We start from the raw sequence: 21,227 nt of genomic DNA on the forward strand, positions 1-21,227 counted from the left end.
AGTCTGAACCCAAATGTGAAGTTTTCATTTCCTTTATGTGTTAGTGAAAAGCAGTATTTGCTCAGTATTTATTTGAACAATAAGCCTAATTTTTTTTTTTTATTTGAACCTAAACCATTGTGGGGCAGAAATATCAAAATATGCCCCCTTCTTCTAGAACAAGAGATGACACTGTATTTTGTGGGCTATTTTGCTCAATGTAAATTGAAGAAAATCTATAAGTAAACTAAATAAAACTACAAATATATTCTTTATGTAAATAATGTAATATCTACTCATAAGCAAATAATCTAGTGGTAAATAATTTTTAAGATAAATTCTAGATAGACTGCTTTGCTACCTACCTCTATGCTTTATATATTCAAGGGTTTTAGTGGATCATTTCACATTTGTGCGATTAACTTTGGTTTTGTTGATACTCCTTTGCCATTTTACATAACTTAGCAGGAAGAGTTAAAACTCAAGTATAAACAGACTGTTTAATTTTTAATGTTTTGACCAACCATAACTTAAATCAAGTAAGTATTATGTAAAGAGATGAAAAACAACACACAAATGCTATTGTTTAGGATATGCCCAAGATTGTCATTTTGTTTCTAAGTTCCACATTATTACCACTACACGTACTAATAACCTTGGATTTATATGAGTTCACTGGTTGTTCCTAAGTACACTGCACTAAAATTTATTTTAATGGATTCTAGGGAGTTTGTCTCAGTAACGTGGTACTTCTCTGTAGAATGAAATCTAAACCGGTTGCCGTGAGGGAACATTGCTTTTGTCTTTGCTCCATGAAGGGTAACCCATCTCCAAATGTTCTAATACTTAAAATTCTCTGGTATATAAAAATATGCATATAATACTATTTTAAACATGATAAAACCAGACCACTGAAGTAACTAATTTCCTATATAAAAAAGTAGGAATTCTGTGATGTTGGCTCAGAATGTATATTCAGTAGTATTTAACTATTCCGATGTATTACAATGCATTTAGTTACCTGTATAGAGCTGTTTGAAGCTCCCATTCTTGCAATATAGTCCCTGTCATATTCTATTTGTCACACTTCCTCTTAGTTGGATTTTAATAGAAATATTATGCTTTGCGAAATTTTATCAAGGTCCAAAATGACTATGTGCCCAGAGTACAAAGATTCTATGACGGGCTACACAGAAGGAAAATAATGAATTATAAAATATTATAGTATAACAGCTAAAACAAATAATACTTTATGCTGTACATCTGTTTACCTAATGAAAGCATTTAGGGCTCAAATCTTTGAAGCGACAGGGGCATTGTTATTACATATATACATATTGCATCTACCTAATATATACTTAACAAAAGACTAACCCTCAAATTAATCCCATAACTAACTTCCAGGCTTTGCATGCATAAAGAAATTATGACAGAGAAAAATAGCAACATATTAAAACATAGCTTGCTAAAACAAATCTTGTTTGTATGAATGCCAGCAACCTTGACACATTTGGTATTTATATATACAAGATACTTTATATAAATTTTTCACCTATTTCTTTTCAGGCACAAGTTTATTTTGGAATTCAGGTAAGTGATAGTTACAGATAGTCGTATTACAGTAACCAGTTATTTCACTTGCAAACAACAGACATTTGTTCTTGAAGACAACTACCATTTTAAGATCAATCTTAGTAAGTATTGCCCTGTACAAAAATAGAAAATGTCTAAGAGTGTCCAACCTGCAGCCCATCGGACTCCTGCATACTTTTTGAGGACTGTTTTTGCAGTATGCACCACCACAGATAAGCAAAAGTATGCACAGACTTTTTTTGCTCTTTGGCTCTCATTAGTGTTTGTGTATGTGATGTGTGGCCCCAAACAACTCTTACTCTAACATATGTGGTAGAAAAAGCATTGGATACCCTGAAACAGATTAAGATAGAAGCAGCCAACTATACTTTTCTCAATTAGAACTATTCCAAAAGCATTGTTAAGGTTCTGTGATATAAATCAGAAGCAGCAGACTTCAATTAGTGCCTGAAATATATTTCACAAAATAAAACCTTTATTCTACTGAAAAGGTCCTCTTTAGTTTCCTAAATCTCACTAAGAAGGAAGGTTTAAAAAAAAAAAACAGTATTACCCCAAATTTTCTGGATTTTATTAGTCATGAATTTTAGGTCTTCTTTATGTAACTTAGAAGTTCGTCTTTTTCCATTCGATAACCACTTTTTTTCCACTGTTCTCGCAACTGTTGTAATAGAGCTCCAATTTCTTTTCCTGAAGAAATGCCCACTTTTCTGATGTCATGGCCACTGACAGGAAATGGAGGAATGGACCACTGCTGCATTTCCTTCAGGAGACAGTGCTCTCCTTGGTACTTCAGTAGTTCACACACACGAGTAGTCGCATCAAGTTCTCTAGACTAAGTGCCAAAATCAAATATTTAGTTTCATCACACTGAACACTGGTGAGCTTTTCCTAAAATTAAATACTAAATGCTCAATATGAAACTTTTCATTTATAATTAAAATCCACAGAATTTTGGTCTTAGTTTTAGTCTATTATTTCTACAGCCGTGAAGATAACTTATATTCTGCCCAAGCCCAGTATACTTACATCAATAATGAAGTCTTGATAGGGTTTCAATGGTTCAGAACTATCTGTTGCTTTAACTAAATCTTTCCTATTTTTAACTATAAATAAGCCAAGGTTTTTCTCTTCTTTTGAAATCTTCAACCTCAAATCCAATTTTGTTACATCATCCTGTACTTTGAATAATGAGGCCAAAAGAGTCATTGGCTTTGGTGAAAATCCTTCAACATTTGTACAGACTTTGTTTAGTTCTTCTAAACTTGCATTAGCAGGTAAACCTGTAGGGACAAGAGCATTTTTCACCAGTTTTTAGTAGGGGGAAAAAACAATCATGTCCTTACCAACCATTGTTCAAAATATGCCCTGAAGTCCCTGTCACTAGGATACATTTGAGGGCCAATATGATGCTTCATCTTCCAGCAATATCACGGATTCATTATGGCTAATCTTTCCCATATCACTCTCGAAACCCAAGGAAAGCCCCTAAAATGGTTCCATTAACAAGCGACATCAGGAGGTCCAGACGCATTAGAGACAGTGGTATTGGATTCACAAGGGCTACTTTTTGTATCAAACTGCTTCCCACTGACTGCCCACTGATAGTAGTATCATTATCATCTTAAACCCCACCCCCAAATAATTTTAAGGCTTTATTTGAAATATACTCATTTCCTAAAGTGTGATAAGCCATATGATCCCACTGTTCTTTATGAATATGAGTAACATTTACTGAACAATTTCTTTGTATAAGCTGTTCTACAAGTCCTTTACCTATTATTAATTCACTGAATTCTATTAGATAGATGCTATTTTCAAGCCCTCTTTTTAAAAGGTTGGAAACTAACCTAAGTCACAAAGCTGATAAATGGCTGAGCCTCACCCTAATCCAGATGTGACTCCAGAAAGCACTTTCTACAAACTACAGTATGCCATCTTTGAGCTGTTTGCCTACTCATGACAAAACTGTCCTACCCCATACTCCAAAGCTTGTCTTATTTTTTTTTTAAATATTCCATTCTTCCATTAAGAATTCTTCTCTAACTAAATGAGTCATTTTATGAAATTTTAAACTGGATATTTCATTGCCAAAAATGTGAATAGTTTATTCTTGCTCTTACCTATATAAGGAGCTACATCAAGATCATAAATAAGGTGAATCAAATGATTTACATGGTTACCAACAAGAATTTTTTTCAGTTCAACCCAAATCCTCTCTCCTGATACTCCAGCCAGGCCTTTTGCATTTTCTGCAATTGCTTCCAAAGTATCAGGATCATGGTCACCAGGTTTGTCTACAATTTTCCCATAAAACCTATAAGAGAAATCTTCATGGTTAGCTCTATATTGGCATATCACAAGACATCTATTTTTACTGATTATCAGTCCCACATACTTAATGAAAAACAACACAAAACTGGCTAGGTCTAGGAGGACCTTAGAAATCATCTGGCCAATACTCTACCTCCTTTTTTTCCAGTTGAGAAAGCCCAAGACCTAATAAAATATAAATCATCTTAAGGTTAGCAAGAAGTAGAACCCCCAAGGTCTCAATTTCACTTCCAAATGACTGAGACTGCTCAGAATGGCCATCAAATGCAGTTACTGAAATGGCACTTAAAGTGAATGAAAAAAAGCATCCCCGTAAAGGCACCCAAACCAGACTGGAGTGTCATAGATCTAAATCCCTCAAAGCTTATGTATCTGTATGCATTAAAACTCAAATATGACATACCTAGTTGCAAACCTGGAGTATATTTCATGAAATCTCAGAACTGCAGTCCTTAAGGATACCCATTCTACTACTAATACCCTTAAAATTCAATTCACTAGGAATCTAAATTAAATGCTAATTATAGTTGTTCGTCCAACTTTTAAGTATGATTGTTTTACTGGTCATGTAACAGGTATTTATTTTCACCAGTATCAATTTTATTGTGAGGCATCAGAAATTTCCATGACCACCATGTAAGCCACATGAAGAAAGTCATTTATTACCATGTTCAAAGCACCTAGCACAGTATTCAAAGTGCTCAAACATCTGTGTAATGAATTGATCAATGGAGAAAATATCATTTAATCAAAGAAAATCCGGCATCTTTGAAACTGATTTAAAGCAGAATTATAGAAAAGATCACAGAGGATGGACCAAGTGTGTGTATATATATGTTCTGGGAATAAAAATACAATCAGAAGAATCTAAGTAATAATCTCATTTATAAAAGGTGGGTAAGGCTCCACTGGCGACAAGACACTTGGAATGTCACCATTTTGCACACTGACCCACAGGGTGTTTCATGTGACCTGTATTGTGTTCTGATAATGATATTAAAAACTTCATCACTTTTTGTCTTTAACACAATTTTTTAAAATTCTTACCTAAAATATCTTAAAATTCTTAGATAATCTTCTTGTATTCTCTGTTTAGCATGTCCAACAAATCTCACTTTCTTATTTTTTAAATCTGCATAACCATTAAAATAGTCAAATAATGTGCCATCAAAACCTATTCATTAGGAAAAAAGGGGAGAAAAAAATCACTACTGGTGAATAATTGGAAAAAACAAAAAAATCACAAACAGAAGAAATTCAGCAAAGTATGAAAAATAAAACTAAAATGCAGATATTAATAGTGTTCATATATATCAACTATCAAATGAAAGAATAAAAAGCTGCATTTACAATGGTAGCTAAAATATATCTAAGAAAAAACAAGATATGTGCAAGACTGTATGAAGTGACAAGCTGCAAGCTGATTTTCAAGTTAACATGGGAAAATGAACAACGGCCAAAATAATCTAGAAAATTAAATAACAGAGATAGAAGAAACAATAGGAAGGTATTTTATAATCTTAGAATGGTCAAAACCTTTCAAACTCTAATTACCAAGAAAACAAAACACAAACATAATACCAAAGTCTTCAAAGAAATAATTAAACTACATAAAAAAAAAAATTCAAACATGCCAGCATGGCCAAAATCATCATCACACAGAATCGTTAAGCGACAGTCTGAGAAAAATACATGTAATTCGTATCATAAAAACAAATGGCTAATTTCCATAATACATAAAAGCTCTTATAAATAAAAGACTATAGAAAAATGGGTAAGATAGATAAAGGAAATACAGATATTTCTTAAAAACTGAAGATTCTGGGCGAAGCACAGTAACTCAAGCCTGTAAATTCCTTAATCCAGCTACTCGGGAGGCTGAGGCAGGAGGATCACTTGAGCCCAGGAATTTAAGGCTGTGTTGAGTTATGATGACACCACTGCATTCCAGCCTCAGCCACAGAGCAAGACCCTTGCCTCAAAAAAAGAAAGAAAAAAAAGATTATCTTTTCAGATAGCATGTTCCTGATTTCTGTCAGACTGGCAAAGATCCAAATGTTTAATAACATCATTAGCAAAGGTGTGGTGAAACTGGTAACAATAAAGAGTAGAAGACTTCTTTTTATAGCCTTTTAAACTTTGTGAATTCTAAGCCATGTAAACGTATCCATTTACAAAAATGTTACAGAACAAGTAACTATATATATGTTCTCTCATGTGTTCCCAACTATAATATGTTCTCTCATGTGTTAAAAGAAAAAAAATGTGACCAATTAACTCATTTTATATACAGGTACATAAAACCTCAGGTTAGTACAGCAATCCATTCATCCTGGGTTAGCTGGCACTCTCCTAGTTTTAAAACTGAAAATCACACATCTCCCAGGTAATTTTTCAATCCTAGGCAAACTCACACAGTTGGTCACTCTAAAGACTAAAATTTAGAGCAAAAACAGAGACAATTTAACCATCCAAATGGGGAGATCAAGATACTTCACTCTGGAACATCACCAAAAGAAGGCACTATCACTACTTATGAAAAATACCTTTTATCAATTTAGTTTTACTTGAACTTGAGTGCTCGTTGATTTTCCCAGAAGCAACAAATATTGATAAGCTCAGACTTAATACTGAACTGTTCCCAAGTTGTTATGGTTTTATACGAACAGAAATTGTTAAAAGTGAACCCTCTTGGCTCAGCACCCATTGTTCAATAGTAAGGGCGCCACCCACATGCACTCGGGCTGGTGGGTTTAAACCCAACCTCTTCTGAGGCAAGAGAATCCCTTAAACCTAAGAGTTTGAGGTTGCTATGAGCTGTGATGCCACAGTACTCTACCAAAGGGTGACATAGTGAGACTCTGTCTCAAAAAAAAAAAAAAGACGTAACAGAAAAAGACAAAAATATGATCACAAAGTAGTAAATAATTTATCTTTCTTAACATTTCTCCTAATGAAGCAACTCTTGACACTGGTGAGCTTTATGGAAAGGTCAAAATTTGGAGAGGAAAGTCACAGCACTATGACAAAAACATAAATAAGGCTCTGGGAAGTAAAGCAGCCAACCATAAATGCTACAACTATGAATGCTTGATCCAATTAGGCTTGAAAAAATGTAGGACAGAAAACTGGGCAAGGATTAGTAGGCCTCATATAAGTATGCATTTTATTTCGCTCTATCATTCTTTCACCATACAGTGGATAAAAATATGAAATAAAGCTGAGTTTATTTCATAATGCTGAAATAAACAGTGAATAATGTAGTGGTCAAAACCATGACCTCTAGATCCAGGCTGTTTTGAGTTGGAATCCTAATTCTGCAATTATGACCTGTGCAACTTTGTACAAATTGCCATGGACTAAACAGCAGTATCATCTTGATAGGATTATCAGGAAGTATAAATTTATGTAATGTGCTTCTAACAGTGCCTGAGACATTTTAGGGTTCAGCAAATATTAAGACAGTATAGCTTTTACTTTATAATATCCTGAAAAAAAATACTAGTTTCTCTCTTTTAATTAAGTATGCTTATTAGAAGCCAGTTAGACAAGACTCTAATTGCACTAGTTGAAGCACTGTAAGTATGAATAATGTAAGAAGAAATAAATACTTGGAGATTAACTACGTAATTGAGAGAAATAAATACTTGGAGATTGACTACATAAACTGAGAAACAACATGTCCCCGTTGGGCTCCCTCTGCTGATAAATTGGCTAGGCTTTGGAAACAGGCTGAAACCAGGCTCTAAGGTTCCTAAGTTCCTTGAACTAAGGAAATTAACATCTGTGACTCTCAGTTTTCTCATGTATATAATTACTTACTTTATGAAGATTTCTGTATCTTCATGAAGTATATAAGGTGCCCACTGACGTACCTAGAACCTAGCAGGAACCCTAGATCTAGCATTTGTCATTAGTCAGCAAGAGATCCAACCTTGGCTTACAAACTTCTTCCTCATCTCATGAGGCAAATCCTATTATTACTTCACTCTTTCACCAGTTTTAATATAAGGGGCTTATATTAAGCTTAAAGTACAAAATACATCAATAATGTACCAAAACAGTAACCAAATTCTTATCTACCCTCATATGATTTTCCCATCACTTTCATCAACAAAAAAATTATGCTGTGGTGACAGGTTTCACCTCACATTGCAGCTCTGACGATTGATTCCTAAAATACAGTGCTCAAAAAGAAATCTGCAGTTGTGAACAGGTTTAGCTAAAAAGGAATTTGAAGTTGTGTGTAGGCTCACCTATAAAAAAGGTACTCAAACTACTCACCAGTATATGCCACAGGCACCATAAGAGAGAAAAGACTAGAAATGGATGCAAGAAAGACAGGGCAGCAGAAATGCAACGCAGGGTGCGGGGAAGTACATGAACATGCGTGGGTGTGTATGTGCATTTTCCTTCCCTGAAATGTAAATGTTTAGATGCAGGTCTAAGAAATTAACACTGAATGAATGTGTACATGTGTTCTAAGTATTTATAATTACTAACATCCTTTATCTTCACCACAGCCCTACAAATGAAGCTATTAAAACCTTTATTTTATGGCTAGTGAGAGTCAGAATTTAAACTTAGGAATTTCGGCTTCAGATTTAATTCTTTTTAATGACATGGGCAGACTGTCTCTCAGAAGAAACTAATGTAACTTCTCAAGTTGGCAAACTTTTACAGAACACAGGTTTTACTTGAAAAGATATTACCTAAAAACATTGAATTTATAGTGAGATCTCTGCGTTCAGCATCTTTCTGCCAGTCAGTTGTGAATTCGACCTCGGCATGTCTTCCATCAGTGAGGACATCAATCCGTAGTGTTGTAATTTCAAAATTTTCTTCATGAAGCTATAATAGATTTTTTAAGACATTAGTTTTCAGTATCAATGAATTAAAAACAATAAGTTTGTCTTTTTTTTTTTTTTTGTAGAGACAGAGTCTCATCCTATGGCCCTCAGTAGAGTGCCATGGCCTCACACAGCTCACAGCAACCTTCAACTCCTGGGCTTAGGCGATTCTCTTGCCTCAGCCTCCCAAGTAGCTGGGACTACAGGCGCCCGCCACAACACCCGGCTATTTTTTGGTTGCAGTCTGGCCGGGGCTGGGCTTGAACCCGCCACCCTCGGTATATGGGGCCAGCGCCCTACCGACTGAGCCACAGGCGCCGCCCAATAAGTTTGTCTTTTTAAGGCACAGTGCTGTAAGCCCTGACAGTTAATGTTTTTTTAAGTCAACTTCTACACATAAACACTGAACAGAATGACACTCATAATATTCAAAAATAGATCTACAAAATATTTTTTAAAAAAATACCCATGATGATTAACAATATGAATCGATACGTAAACGTGTCAATACTGCTAAGTGATGTGGTAGATACAGTGGGAGGAACCCTCAAAACCGTATCCTTATTCTGCAATTTCCAATCAAGCTATTCTCTGAAATATTTTTTAACTGCTCTAATTTGCAAAGAGCCAAGAAGTAGTACAATTAACAGATCCTCAACTCCTTTACTGATAATCACTAATAAAGTTAAAGTATTACAGTGTCTACAGCAACCACAGTTCATACCTAAGACATAGCACCAAAAAAAAAGAAAAAAATAATAAAGCGTTACATCTATCTTGGGGAGAAAGATTACCTCCAGCTGGGAAAGTTGAATAACTTCCTGATACAGTGACATCTGAACTGAGCCTTGGAAAAACACATAGGATCTTACATGGAGATGTAGTGAGAACATTTCAAATGAAGTTTAAAAAGATATCAAAGGCAGTAGAGAGAAGAAAATAAGCAAGAGAGTATTCCTGACAGATAATTAGCATTTAGAAGGTAGAAAGCAAAAGATTCTCCATGCCAAGCAGGAATTTGTAATCTCTTCCTTAGGAAGTAAAAGCCACTAATGAGCAATACAAGTTGCACTGTGCGTTTATATGCTCATTATACAATTCCAGAACTCAAGAATTTTGAGACACAAGGTATCTTTGAAGGCAAAGGATCAGAAAAGGGTTTGAAAAGTAAAAACATTATGGGAGACAATTACATCCCCTTCCCTCCATAATGCCTCTCTTAACTAGGAAGAAAAGCCAGGAATTAACTCTCTAGAAAGGTTAAACTAAAAATGATCAGAACTTAAGGCAACAGATGATTATGGAAATGAAGCATCACAAGTTGAAAATCAACATGACTGCCATAAAATGCTAACAATCAGATTTAAGGAAAGGCAACATTGAAAGAAAAATCTCAGAGGAAACAAACACATTGTCAATACAAGTACAATTGATATCCTAAGGGAAATAGAAAATACTGCATCTGAAACAAGAACAGGGAGCTTTTAAAATAAATATACCACGAAAGACTTCTTAAAAATATAAAAGACCACAAAATTGCAAATATAATAGGTTAGAAAATTAAGGCATTCTCAGGAAAGTAAAATAGAAGACCAGAGAATAGACAAAAGATAAAACTAGAAGGTGAGTCCCAGTGGCCCAGCGACCAATTAATAGGAGTTTCCAGAGAAGACATTTAACAAAGGGGGTGAAACTATAAAAGAAACTAAGAGGTCCCACAAAGTACCCTGTACAAAAAATGAAAAATAAATTCAAAGCAAAGCAAATCATCCTCAAATTAAAAGATTAAACCACAAGAACTCAAGATAGATTAGTCTTTTTTTTTTTTTTTTTTTTTTTAAATTTGGCCGGGGCTGGGTTTGAACCCGCCACCTCCGGCATGTGGGACCGGCGCCCTACCCGCTGAGCCACAGGTGCCGCCCGATTAGTCTTAAATGTAAGACCTGAAACCATAAAAATTCTAGATGAAAACATAGGAAAAACTCTTCTGGGCGGCGCCTGTGGCTCAGCTGGTAGGGTGCCGGCCCCATATACCGAGGGTGGCGGGTTCAAACCCAGCCCCGGCTGAACTGCAACCAAAAAAAAAATAAAAAAAATAAATAAAAAAAAAAAACTCTTCTAGCCACTGGCCTAAGCACAGACTCTATGACCAATATCCTGTGGTAAATATAGCAACAATGAAAATAAATAGGACTTAATTAAAATTTAAAAGTACAATTAGGGAATTAACAAATAGACAACCACATAATGGGAGAAATTATTCACACACTATGAGGCTGGATAATTAATCTCATGAACTCATCCTATAAAAGTGCTACATACCTCACTGCTGAATATCACCATGATCACCTTCAAAGCACACCCCTTGGGAAGCTATGCACTGACACCAGTACCTATTCTACCCATCAAAGCAATTTTAGAACTCTTTTTTTTCTGGAATGGCCATCAGAGCTATCATCTTATGAGGCCTGGCAATTAAGTTCATGAACTCATCCTAGAAAAAGTGCTTTGAAGGATGAACTAGGAGGTAGTATCAGTGCATAGCTTCCCAAAGGGAGTACTTCAAAGTGATATTCAGCAATGAAGTACGTAGCACTTTTTCTAGGATGAGTTCGAGAACTTAACTGTCTGACATGATACACATCCAACAAAGAACTAATACCCAGATCTACAAAATACTCAAATCAGCAAGGAAAACAAACAAACAAAAAAAACTCTATGAAAAATAGGCAGAAAACATGACCAAGGTATTTTCAAAAGATAGACAAATGACCAACAAACATGAAAAATGCTCAACATCACTAATCAGGAAATGCAAATTAAAACCACTATAGGCTATCACCTTATTCCTGTCAGAATGCCCACTATTAAAAAAATTTTAAAAATGAAGAAAAGAAAACAGACTTTGGCATGGATGTAGTGAAAAAGAAACACTTACACAATGTTGATGGGAACGTAAACTAGTACAACCTCCATGAAAAAGAATATAGAGATTCCTTAAAGAACTAAAAACAAACCTACCATTTAATTTAGCAATCTCACTACTAGGTATCTACCTAAGGGTACCCAAAAGTACTAGAATGTTTATCACATTGCAATTCACAACTGCAAAGATAGGGAATAACCTATGTGCCCATCAATTCATGAGTGGAGAAAGTTAATGTGTTTTATATATATATATACCATGAAGTACTACTAAGCCATAAAAAGAAATGAAATAAGGTCTTTTGCAGAAAACTGGATGGAACTAGAGAACATTATTCTAAGTGAAGTATCTCCCAGGAATGGAAAACAAACACTGCATGTTCTCACTAATAAGTTGGGAACTAAACGATGGATACAAATGGGCAGGAGATGTAAAGGACATTGGAAACTAAAAGGGGGGATGCTGGGGAAAAGGTAAGGGATAAAGACTTACCTATCAAGTACGATGGACACTATTCTGGAGACAGGCTCACCAAAAGCCCTGAACAGCGTTATACTAAGGTATCACATATAACAAAAATCCCTTAATATCTTGAAATTTTAAAAATTAAATAAAAATAAAAGAGATAAAAATATAAGAAAGGATTCCAAAAGGATAGAGTAACAATCAGGTTTCAAACAAAGGAGGAATCTAAATTGGATCAGACTTCTTAGTGGCAATATTAGAAGCTAGAAAACAAAGCCTTTAAATTTGAACGAAAATTATTCACCCCTAGAAACCTATAACCAACAAAATTATCAAACTAGTGTGGAGGCAAACTAAAAATATCTTCAGACATATATAAGGCTTCCTTAGGTTTTGAAGTACATATATTAGGTTTGGAGGCCATAAACAAAAAATGGGATCCAGGAAACAGGAATTCTAACAAAGAGAGGCCAAAGAAATTCCTAAAAGTCCACTTTGGAGCAGGAAGACAACACTAAGTAAGGTGTCTCCAATTTAAATTTAAAAAAAGAGAGAGAGAAAGAACACTCAAGATTAACGTGTTTAAGCATTGTGAGAGGAATTATTCCCAGCACAGGAAATAATTAGTGATACACAGAAAGCTATGTAAAAGGAAAATGGTATTAACTGCCAGAAAAACAAAATACATTCAACACAAGAAATATAATCATAGCATACTTCACAATCTGACTGTAAATAACACAAAGTTATAAATTTAAACCCTGAATATTGATTTAACCAAAAGTTATGATACATATAAATATACTAGAAAGATAGCAGGAGGAGGATTGTATGTGCTTGTTGTTGAGAAGTGTATGATAAGAAAGCTCAATCATCCTCCCTGGTAGGAAGTCAATACATGGCATCTTAACTAGGAAATAAAAACAAACAAAAAAAGCCTATAGCATATAAACATCTTTTTAGAAATGTGAAGGTAACAGGTATCCTAAGAATTGGTTATATGTGGCTGTGACAATGGAGGATACAAGGTTTAAGAGACAGGTAGAGACGACTCTCTTACTGGGCTTTTAGTATTATTTACTTTAACTAGAAAAAAATTATTAAATGTTTCTAAATTATAAAAAAAGGCAATGCAATTAACAAAGTGTCAAGCTTTTCGCTCACCCTGGCGGTAATTGTTCCGTGCTTTTCTCCTTTGTTGTTTATCATCCGAATCCCAGCCGACTGAAACATCTCCTTCATCTGAGTTGGGGTAGCAGTGGTGGCAAAATCCACATCCTGAGGTTTCACTCCGTTTAATAAATCCCTCACTGCACCTCCTGCTATTCTTAATTCATGGTTCTCTTTGATAAATAATTCTAAGATGAAAGAAAGAAGATTTTTATTTCAGTGTGTTTCTTTTAAGAATCACAGAAGTGATTCACATGGCTTTTCCATCCAGTAAGGACAGAGAGATCACTTAACTGAGGCTTTTCATATGAAAAATGAGAACAAACCCCCAAAATGCCAAATGACTTGCTTATAGCAGAATGTCTGTAAGAACTGTGGGAAGCAGGAAACCTGCAGAATTTTTCTTTGCTATTCAGGAAATAATTCAAAATTCCACAGTGCCTCCAAGTCATCAATATAAATTTGAATTATTACCAAAGAGAAAAGCAAATTCTTTTACCCAGTTTAAACACAAAAATTGAGAAATGGTAATGTGTTCTTGTGAGTATTTCTCTTTGCATATAGATGGTGAAGCAGTAAATCCATGAATTAAACTATGAAACAGACAACATTAGCCTATTATACCATTTACAATAAATGCTATGGCAAAGAATCCTTCAAGAAATAATCTGCATATGATGTTTCAATCCAACTCACTGCTGTGCTTTTGGTAGAACCATATGAACACTGGGGCTACTATAAGCGACTACACAGCTGATTCCTCTGTAACTACAGGATAAGACAAAGAGGACTACAAGATACTCACAAGACCAAAGGATGCCATAGGGAACCTAGTGGGAATGACATCCAGAAATGGCCCTAATACTAGCTAAGCTAGTATTGTTACAGGTTGTCCCATCACTCACAACTAAGGCCTGATGTCCTGTGGAACACAAATCATTTCACAGAACATCAACAGCAAACGAGGCCATTCTGTAGCCACAATGGATGGAGACATAGTAAGACAACCCTGTAATCATCTGATCACAAAACAGGAACACCATCTAAGACACACCCTGTAATAATTAATGTGAGTGACAGCTCCTGAATTGCCAATCAGGTTTAGTCTTACACTTTTCTCACCTTTTAGGTAAGAATTATTAAGACACCAAATCACAGAATTCTGCTTCCTGAGGAACTATCTACTCCACTGCAAAGCCCCACTGCCTTGAAATCTCTCCAGAAAGACTTGACACAAGCCCAAATCCTCTGACAGGTCCTTTCTAAAACCCTCTTACCGAGATGCCACAAAGTTCCCATTGGTCAGCTTTCTTCCTTACTGACATGAGAAACAACTCAACTTGGTGTGTCTGGGGATGGTCTTTGACTGGAGAACAAGCATTCAGCTAATCTCATCATATACTGGAGTTGCAGCACATCTAATCACAACTCACAACAAAATCCTCTGCCTCACCCAATGTCTTCTTTTTTTTGTTGTCCCCACATACCTCTACAGGAGATTTGCTTAAAAATAACAAATGTTCCCTTTCTACACTATCTTGCCTTAAGCTAGCTCTCCCACAAGCCGCTTCCAGGAGCCCCTATCTCTAAGGGTAAGTGTTTGTATTCCTCCAGTGTCATATTTCCAATCAAGTCCTACTGCCAATACCACACCACTCCCCAGTCAATCACCCTCCATAATCCAGACAGAGATCTACAGCCCCAGGTTAATCATGCTATGCAAATGCTCCTCTTAACCTCTCCAAGCACAATATACATGTACAAAGGCATCTATGGCCTATTTGTCTCACTGCTCATAAACTCTGCATCACACTTCACCTGGCCCAAACTATCCCAGTGTATTCCCTCTGTAACTCTGCCTGTGGGAATCACTTCATTGAAACATCTGCCTGACTTATGCATTTAACTTAGCGACTGCTTGCCAAACTTCTGGGTCCATAACCCACACGAGGAAGGACATTCACATAGAGGTCACACATACTTGTATATCTACGCAGTAAACAAGTTTCATGAGGTAAAACTTACCTTTACACACACCATGCAATCAAATACATTCTCTTCTCTTTTTAAAAAAAATGCTAGTCATGACCACTAAATTGACATGGACCACTAAGAGTTACTACCCAGTTGGAAAAACCCTAATCTAGCTCACACACATCTGTTAGGATTCCTTTCAGAAAGCCTCTCCTGAAAGTGAAGTTAAGTGAATTTCTTCTAAGCCACTCGTGTAGCTTATATTTATACATACTAATTATATTAAAATTACTTGTTTATGTCTTTGTTTTCTTGTTTTCCCTACTTCTCGGGGCAGAAAACTTACCTTATTCATCTCTGTACCAACTTGGCTCATGACGGAACTGCGCTGTGATATTCTAGCTATTAAAGAATGGCTTCACTGGGAAGTGGGTTTATTTTTTTTTTTTTTTCAAGTTTTCTTTCTTCATATTAAAGCGGTATCTAAGAAACTGTTTTGGAAAGCAGATAAAGGGCAAGTTTTACATTCTTTTGAACCTACTTTAAATAATGGGATGAAGAAGGTCAAGACTGAATTTATACAGACAACCACTGTTTTAAGATTCTCATGCTGGGTTTACTAAAATAAAATAGTAAGTTCAAAGTCACTCAATAAATTAATTTCATTATAGAAAGAGATCCAGAACTTAATTTTTCATCACTATCATTAGCCCTAGTTATTAAAACATTTCCCCAAAACTCTCAATTCAAGATTTAAAAAATAACATTTTAATATAATGAGAAAGGCACATGAAGAAATTTTTGTCTGTGTGAAATATGAGTCATAAAAATTGTTAAGAAAGGCATGACTTTCCATTGACCTAAAATACTAGATGAGAGGTTTAGGCCTACAGACAGAGTAAAGTGCCAGGAGAGGAGCCCAGTCCAGGGATAAGGAAAGGCTTTATTATAGGAAAGGGCAGAGAGGAGTCTGACCAGGAGTCAGCTCAGCTACCACACAGTTGCAAACAGCTTTCATTAGTCTTATCAGTATAGCTGAAATGGGAAAGTGACTGGAGTCATTCTCTTCCCATTGATGCCTGTGTCGGGGCAGCCACCTGGCCCATCACCCAGGTGCTCAGCTCTAGAGCCAAGACAAGGGTAGGTTGTGTCCCAGAAACTCTGTCCCTGAAGAATTCCAGAAGTTTGGAGAAGGGGGCTGCTGCTTTCTGACCTGTGTGAATCACTTCATACACTGGAGTTGCAGCACATCTAATCACAACTCACCCAATGAGGCAGAGGATTTTCTCTAAAATGGCTACACTCCCGTCAGGCTTATGAGAATTTCTTTCCCACATTAGAGACTATCAAGCTTAAAGACTCCTTTATTCCTCAGTTACTGATACCTTCAATCTTACAAACAGAAATACATTCAATACTGCAAAAGACTCTGCAAAATTACATACACACTGCATGAAAATTACACCTAATGCAACTAAATTTCATTGTAAATTTAAACCTAAATGCAAGAAATGCAGAATCTCATCATTCTAAAACTATGTTAATTTGCTCTGCCACATATGATAGTTAAGATACCATTAATTATTCTTATTTGCAATCCAAAAGACCACACATTAATGTATCTGAAAACTGATGTTGCCTATCTTTTTTTTTGAGACAGCCTATGTCACCCTCGGTTGAGTGCTATGGTGTTACAGCTCACAGCAATCTCAAACTCTTGGGCTTATGCGATTCTCTTGCCTCAGCCTCACAAGTAGCTGGGACTCCAGGCGCCAGCCACAACACCCAGCTATTTTTTATTGCAGTTGTCATTGTTGTTTTAGTTGGCATGGGCCCGGATTCGAACCTGCCAGCCTCGGTGTCTGTGGCTGGCGCCGTAACCACTGTGCTATGAGCGCCAAGCCCGTCGCCTATCTTTTTTTGTTTGTTTTTTGTTGTTGTTGTTGCAGTTTTAGGCCGGGGCAGGGTTTGAACCCGCCGCCTCTGGTATATGGGGCCAGCACCCTACTCCTTGAGTCACAGGCACTGCCCCGCTGCCTATCTTTTTAATGTTAATTTGCAATTAAATTTTCACAAACCTCTTCCTTTTCCAGTTTTGAAGTTTATAGGAAAAAAGTCTCTTCTAAGAGCTTCCAACCTTCAAGAGAGATCAGTTGTTCCTATTGCCCCAAATGATGATATGAGTTTCTGACATCACATAATGTTAAGCACTGCGTCACACAGCAGTGACTATGGACCACAACCAAGCTGACTAAAGAAGTCCTTGGTTATTCACTAATCATGTAACTCAGGCAAAAATTCCTGACATTCAGAACTTCAACCCCATCTCTAGAACAGTGCAATGCTATATGCTACTAACAGTATATGGTTGTACTGAAGCAAAAACAAAAATAAAATACACAAAATAACCTGACAAATATAAAATCATATCATATGACTATGATATACTTTCCTAGCCTCCCAAATTCTTGCACACTAAAACTGACACATCATAAAGCAGATTTTAAGATTTGAGAACTGGTATGGTAGGATCAAACTGAATTTATCACCATATAGCAGCCATCACAAAGGCTTTTTGTATCTTCGTGCCTTTTACACAGAAATTTACCAGGACATCCAAGTCTTTGACTTTGAGAAATGCACCAAAAGATTCCATTCTTCCCACTTCTACCATAACCTAGAAAAAGTCAACGTTAGATAGGTCCATGCTCTCACGTGGCAGTCTTTTAAGGACACCCTAGAAGCAACCACTACTTTTATCTTACTATGTTATTTAGACTCCAGCATCTTTAGGACTTCATTTCTCAGACTGAAGAAAAGTCAGCTCTTAAAGTCAGGTTTAAAGAGTTACACACAATTATTAAAAGCTGGGTGTGATGGCAGGGCAGGATGACTCATGCCTATAATCCTAGTACTCTGTGAGGCCAAAGCAGATGGATTGCTTGAGCTTAGAAATTTGAGACCAGCCTGAGCAAGAGTGAGACCCCGTCTCTACAAAAAACAGAAATGTTGGCAATGCCTGCAGTCCCAGCTACTTGGGAAGCTGAGGTAAAAGGATCACTTGAACCAGGGAGTTTGAGCTTGCTGTGAGCTATAACATGAAGGCACTCTACCCAAGGGGACGAAATGAGACTCTGTCTCAAAAAAAAAAAAAAAAAAAAAGCTGAACAAATTATAGTAATCAACAGGTAGGCCAGGCTCAGTGGCTCACACTTATAATCCTGACCTAGGTCAAAGGGTGAGGATCACTTGAGGCCAGGAGTTAAAGACCAGCCTGGACAACACAGCCAGACCCTGTCCTTACAAAAAATAAAACTAGCCAGGTGTGGGGATGCACACCTGTAGTCCCAGATACAATACTGATACAACTGTAGCAATAGCTGCTCTAGTCAGGTCAAAACCATTCCCTTTGTTCCTAGATTAAGTCTGCATATGCACAATGAAAGTAACTCCCATTTCCTTCCCTCAGAAAGCACTTATACCTAGGCAGAAAACGGAGCTTAGTGCTTACAGATGGGCTCTGAAATCAGACTCCACAAGTCTAAAACCCAGCTGTCTAGTTTTCTGTTGCAGAAACACAGACCATGCACTTCACATTCCTAAGGATCTGTCTTCTCCTCAAATGACAAATAACAAATGAAAATGTCTATTTTCATTTGCCTCCATCTGTATGTTCTGAAAGCTCCCTAGATAAATCTAACGAACAGCCAGAGCTGCAAAGCCCCATTTAAGCCATATTTCAACATATATACTACAGCTGTGGTTCTCAACCTACGGGGTCGCAACCCCTTTGTAACAACATCCTGCAGATCAGATATTTACATTACGATTCAAACAGTTATGAAGAATGAAAAGAATTTTATGGTTGGGGGTCGCCATATGAGGAACTGTATTAAAGGGTCCTGGCATTAGGAAAGTTGAGAACCATTGTACTACAGCCTAATGTATTTCTGAAGGTGCTCCTAACTACCCACAGGCTTCGGAACGCAGCTGTATGGCTGCTTCAGCGTCAGTAAGACCAGTCTGCGAAGTATGCAAAGTATTTCCTGGCATAGTGTTCAGAAAAGTCCTGTTTTTTACTTCAATAATTTCTTGTCTCTTCTAGTGCCTTGCCCATAGTTTTGGATTACCTATAAGTAGTAAGCCTTTCTTTCATTAGCTTAACAACAAAAATATGTGAATGTTGGCTAGAAAAATGTAAACCCTGGGATTCTCCATTTACACAGGCTTCTAAATCAAGACAAGGCATCCTAAGCTCTCACCTGTCAGACTCTTCAATCCTTCTGTGAAAAGCGATTGGAATTCTGGAGACTGCAACTTCATTGTAAACAGACACCGCTTCAGAAGGCACAGCCTAGCCCAACTACAGCTCAGTACTGGCCTGTGCCTAGAATACAGGTACCTCAGCATCTGGAAAGTCACCAACCATGCATCTACAAGGCAAACATGCACGTACACACCAATGAAATTTAAAAGTGAGGGAAAGTAAACGGACACGTTACAATTCCACTTAACAACTGAGAGGAGTTAATCTCTTGTTCAGATGAAAAACCGAGAAAGTGACACCCTGAGGGGAAGTTACATTTCTGCTTGTAAGCTGCCTGGTTTTGCACTCTGGAAGCACTACTACTCTACCAGCAAACCACTGTCTTGTCTTGTAAAACTCTCCTGAGAGGCAGGCTTCAGTTAGAGCGTGAGGGGTACAGGGTTCCAGAAACTGTACCTGACTCCTTCAGAACACGTCAAGGCCACAGGTGGATATCGACCTACTTTGCCACCAGTACCCGAAATTTAAGACTTAGAGACATTTCCTAGGAACTGTAAGATAAATCTTCCCACGACTTAGCCTTGCTGCCTGCACTTTCCTCATTCTTTCCCCGCATCGTGCCCTCTCCCAATTCCCACCTCACCATGCCTTTTCTCACATCACCACACTCCCCGGTTCACCCCACAGATGGCCTTTCGTGAGGTGGCAGCAACTCTCAAGTGACCCCACCGCGTACACTAGTGGAGAAGGACTAGTCCATTCCTTGGAGAGCAGGCCCGAAGGCGCTTCCCTCGGGGACGCGTGCCCCTTACCCAGGCCACATGGGGAAGAGTGACTCCGTTTCCTCCCACTTCTGCCTCAACTCGAAGAACCCGCGGGGGACCCTGGCCCCGAAATGGCGCGCCCCGCCCCCTATGCTAGGTGTTGGCAAAAAGGCTTAGCGAGAAAGGCTCCCGGGAACCCGGCCACATGGGAGGGAAGGCGCCCGCAGCCAGACAAGAAAAGACGGGGACATGACCTCCATGAAGAGGCTCTTTTACCCAGTGCCACGGAGGCCTCTGGCCGCACCCCGCTCCCGCCTTCCCCCAGGACAGCGGGCGTCTGCCCACCCGGGCCGCGCGGGGGACAAGGTGGGCCCCCCCAATCCTCGCGCGTCCGCTTCTCCCACCGGCCGCCGCCGCCGCCGCCGCGCGCACTTCCGGGACGTGGACGCCGTGACGCCACTGAAGCACGTCGTCGGAGACGACTGTGCGGCGGAGCGTGGGCGGGGCCTGGGCGGCTGTCCCAGCCCCTAACCTCCTACGCAGCGCGGGACCAAGTGCTCAGTTGGTTCCTGGGTCCGGCCGAGGGCGGCACCAGCGGGCTTGGTCCTGCTGGGCTGGCGGAGCCTGGGCCTGACATTAATTTATATGCCTCCCAGCGCACCTGTAGCTTGCTCTGAGGCGCTCATACTCTCAGCTGCACTGCATACTTGCGTGACCTTGAACAGTTGACCGCTGTTTTCCTTTGTAAAATGTGGCTGTTAATAAAATCTCAGAGTGTTTCCAAACTTACATGTGTTAACCGGCTGGTATCGAGGAAGCGTTGGGTAAATACTAACTTGTTATTCTTGCTTGGCTCATGTTACTGATCACAATTAACAGCATCCAAACCTAGGCAGTGTCGTGCA

The 21,227-nt window shown here is 38.0% G+C and overlaps 1 protein-coding gene across 3 annotated transcripts; it reads right to left on the minus strand.

Annotated features, from left to right (window-relative positions):
• Positions 1 to 133: 133 nt before the first annotated feature.
• On the minus strand, positions 134 to 20,803 carry TRNT1 (tRNA nucleotidyl transferase 1). 3 transcript variants are annotated; one of them, XM_053599158.1, is made up of 8 exons: positions 20,668 to 20,803; positions 19,554 to 19,724; positions 13,312 to 13,505; positions 8,619 to 8,757; positions 4,954 to 5,080; positions 3,696 to 3,889; positions 2,602 to 2,855; positions 134 to 2,407 (listed from the first exon to the last, which is right to left on the minus strand). In XM_053599158.1, the coding sequence occupies exons 2-8, from the start codon at positions 19,699 to 19,701 to the stop codon at positions 2,159 to 2,161; spliced, it is 1,305 nt and encodes a 434-aa protein (XP_053455133.1). In that variant the 5' UTR covers positions 19,702 to 19,724; positions 20,668 to 20,803; the 3' UTR covers positions 134 to 2,158. The 3 variants fall into 3 exon arrangements, with proteins under 3 accessions (XP_053455133.1, XP_053455132.1, XP_053455134.1); XM_053599157.1 differs by having other exon boundaries at positions 20,599 to 20,757; XM_053599159.1 differs by lacking the exon at positions 20,668 to 20,803 and adding an exon at positions 20,202 to 20,585.
• Positions 20,804 to 21,227: the final 424 nt, after the last annotated feature.

This window comes from Nycticebus coucang, chromosome 8 (assembly GCF_027406575.1).
Source record: "Nycticebus coucang isolate mNycCou1 chromosome 8, mNycCou1.pri, whole genome shotgun sequence".
Lineage (NCBI taxonomy): Eukaryota > Metazoa > Chordata > Mammalia > Primates > Lorisidae > Nycticebus > Nycticebus coucang.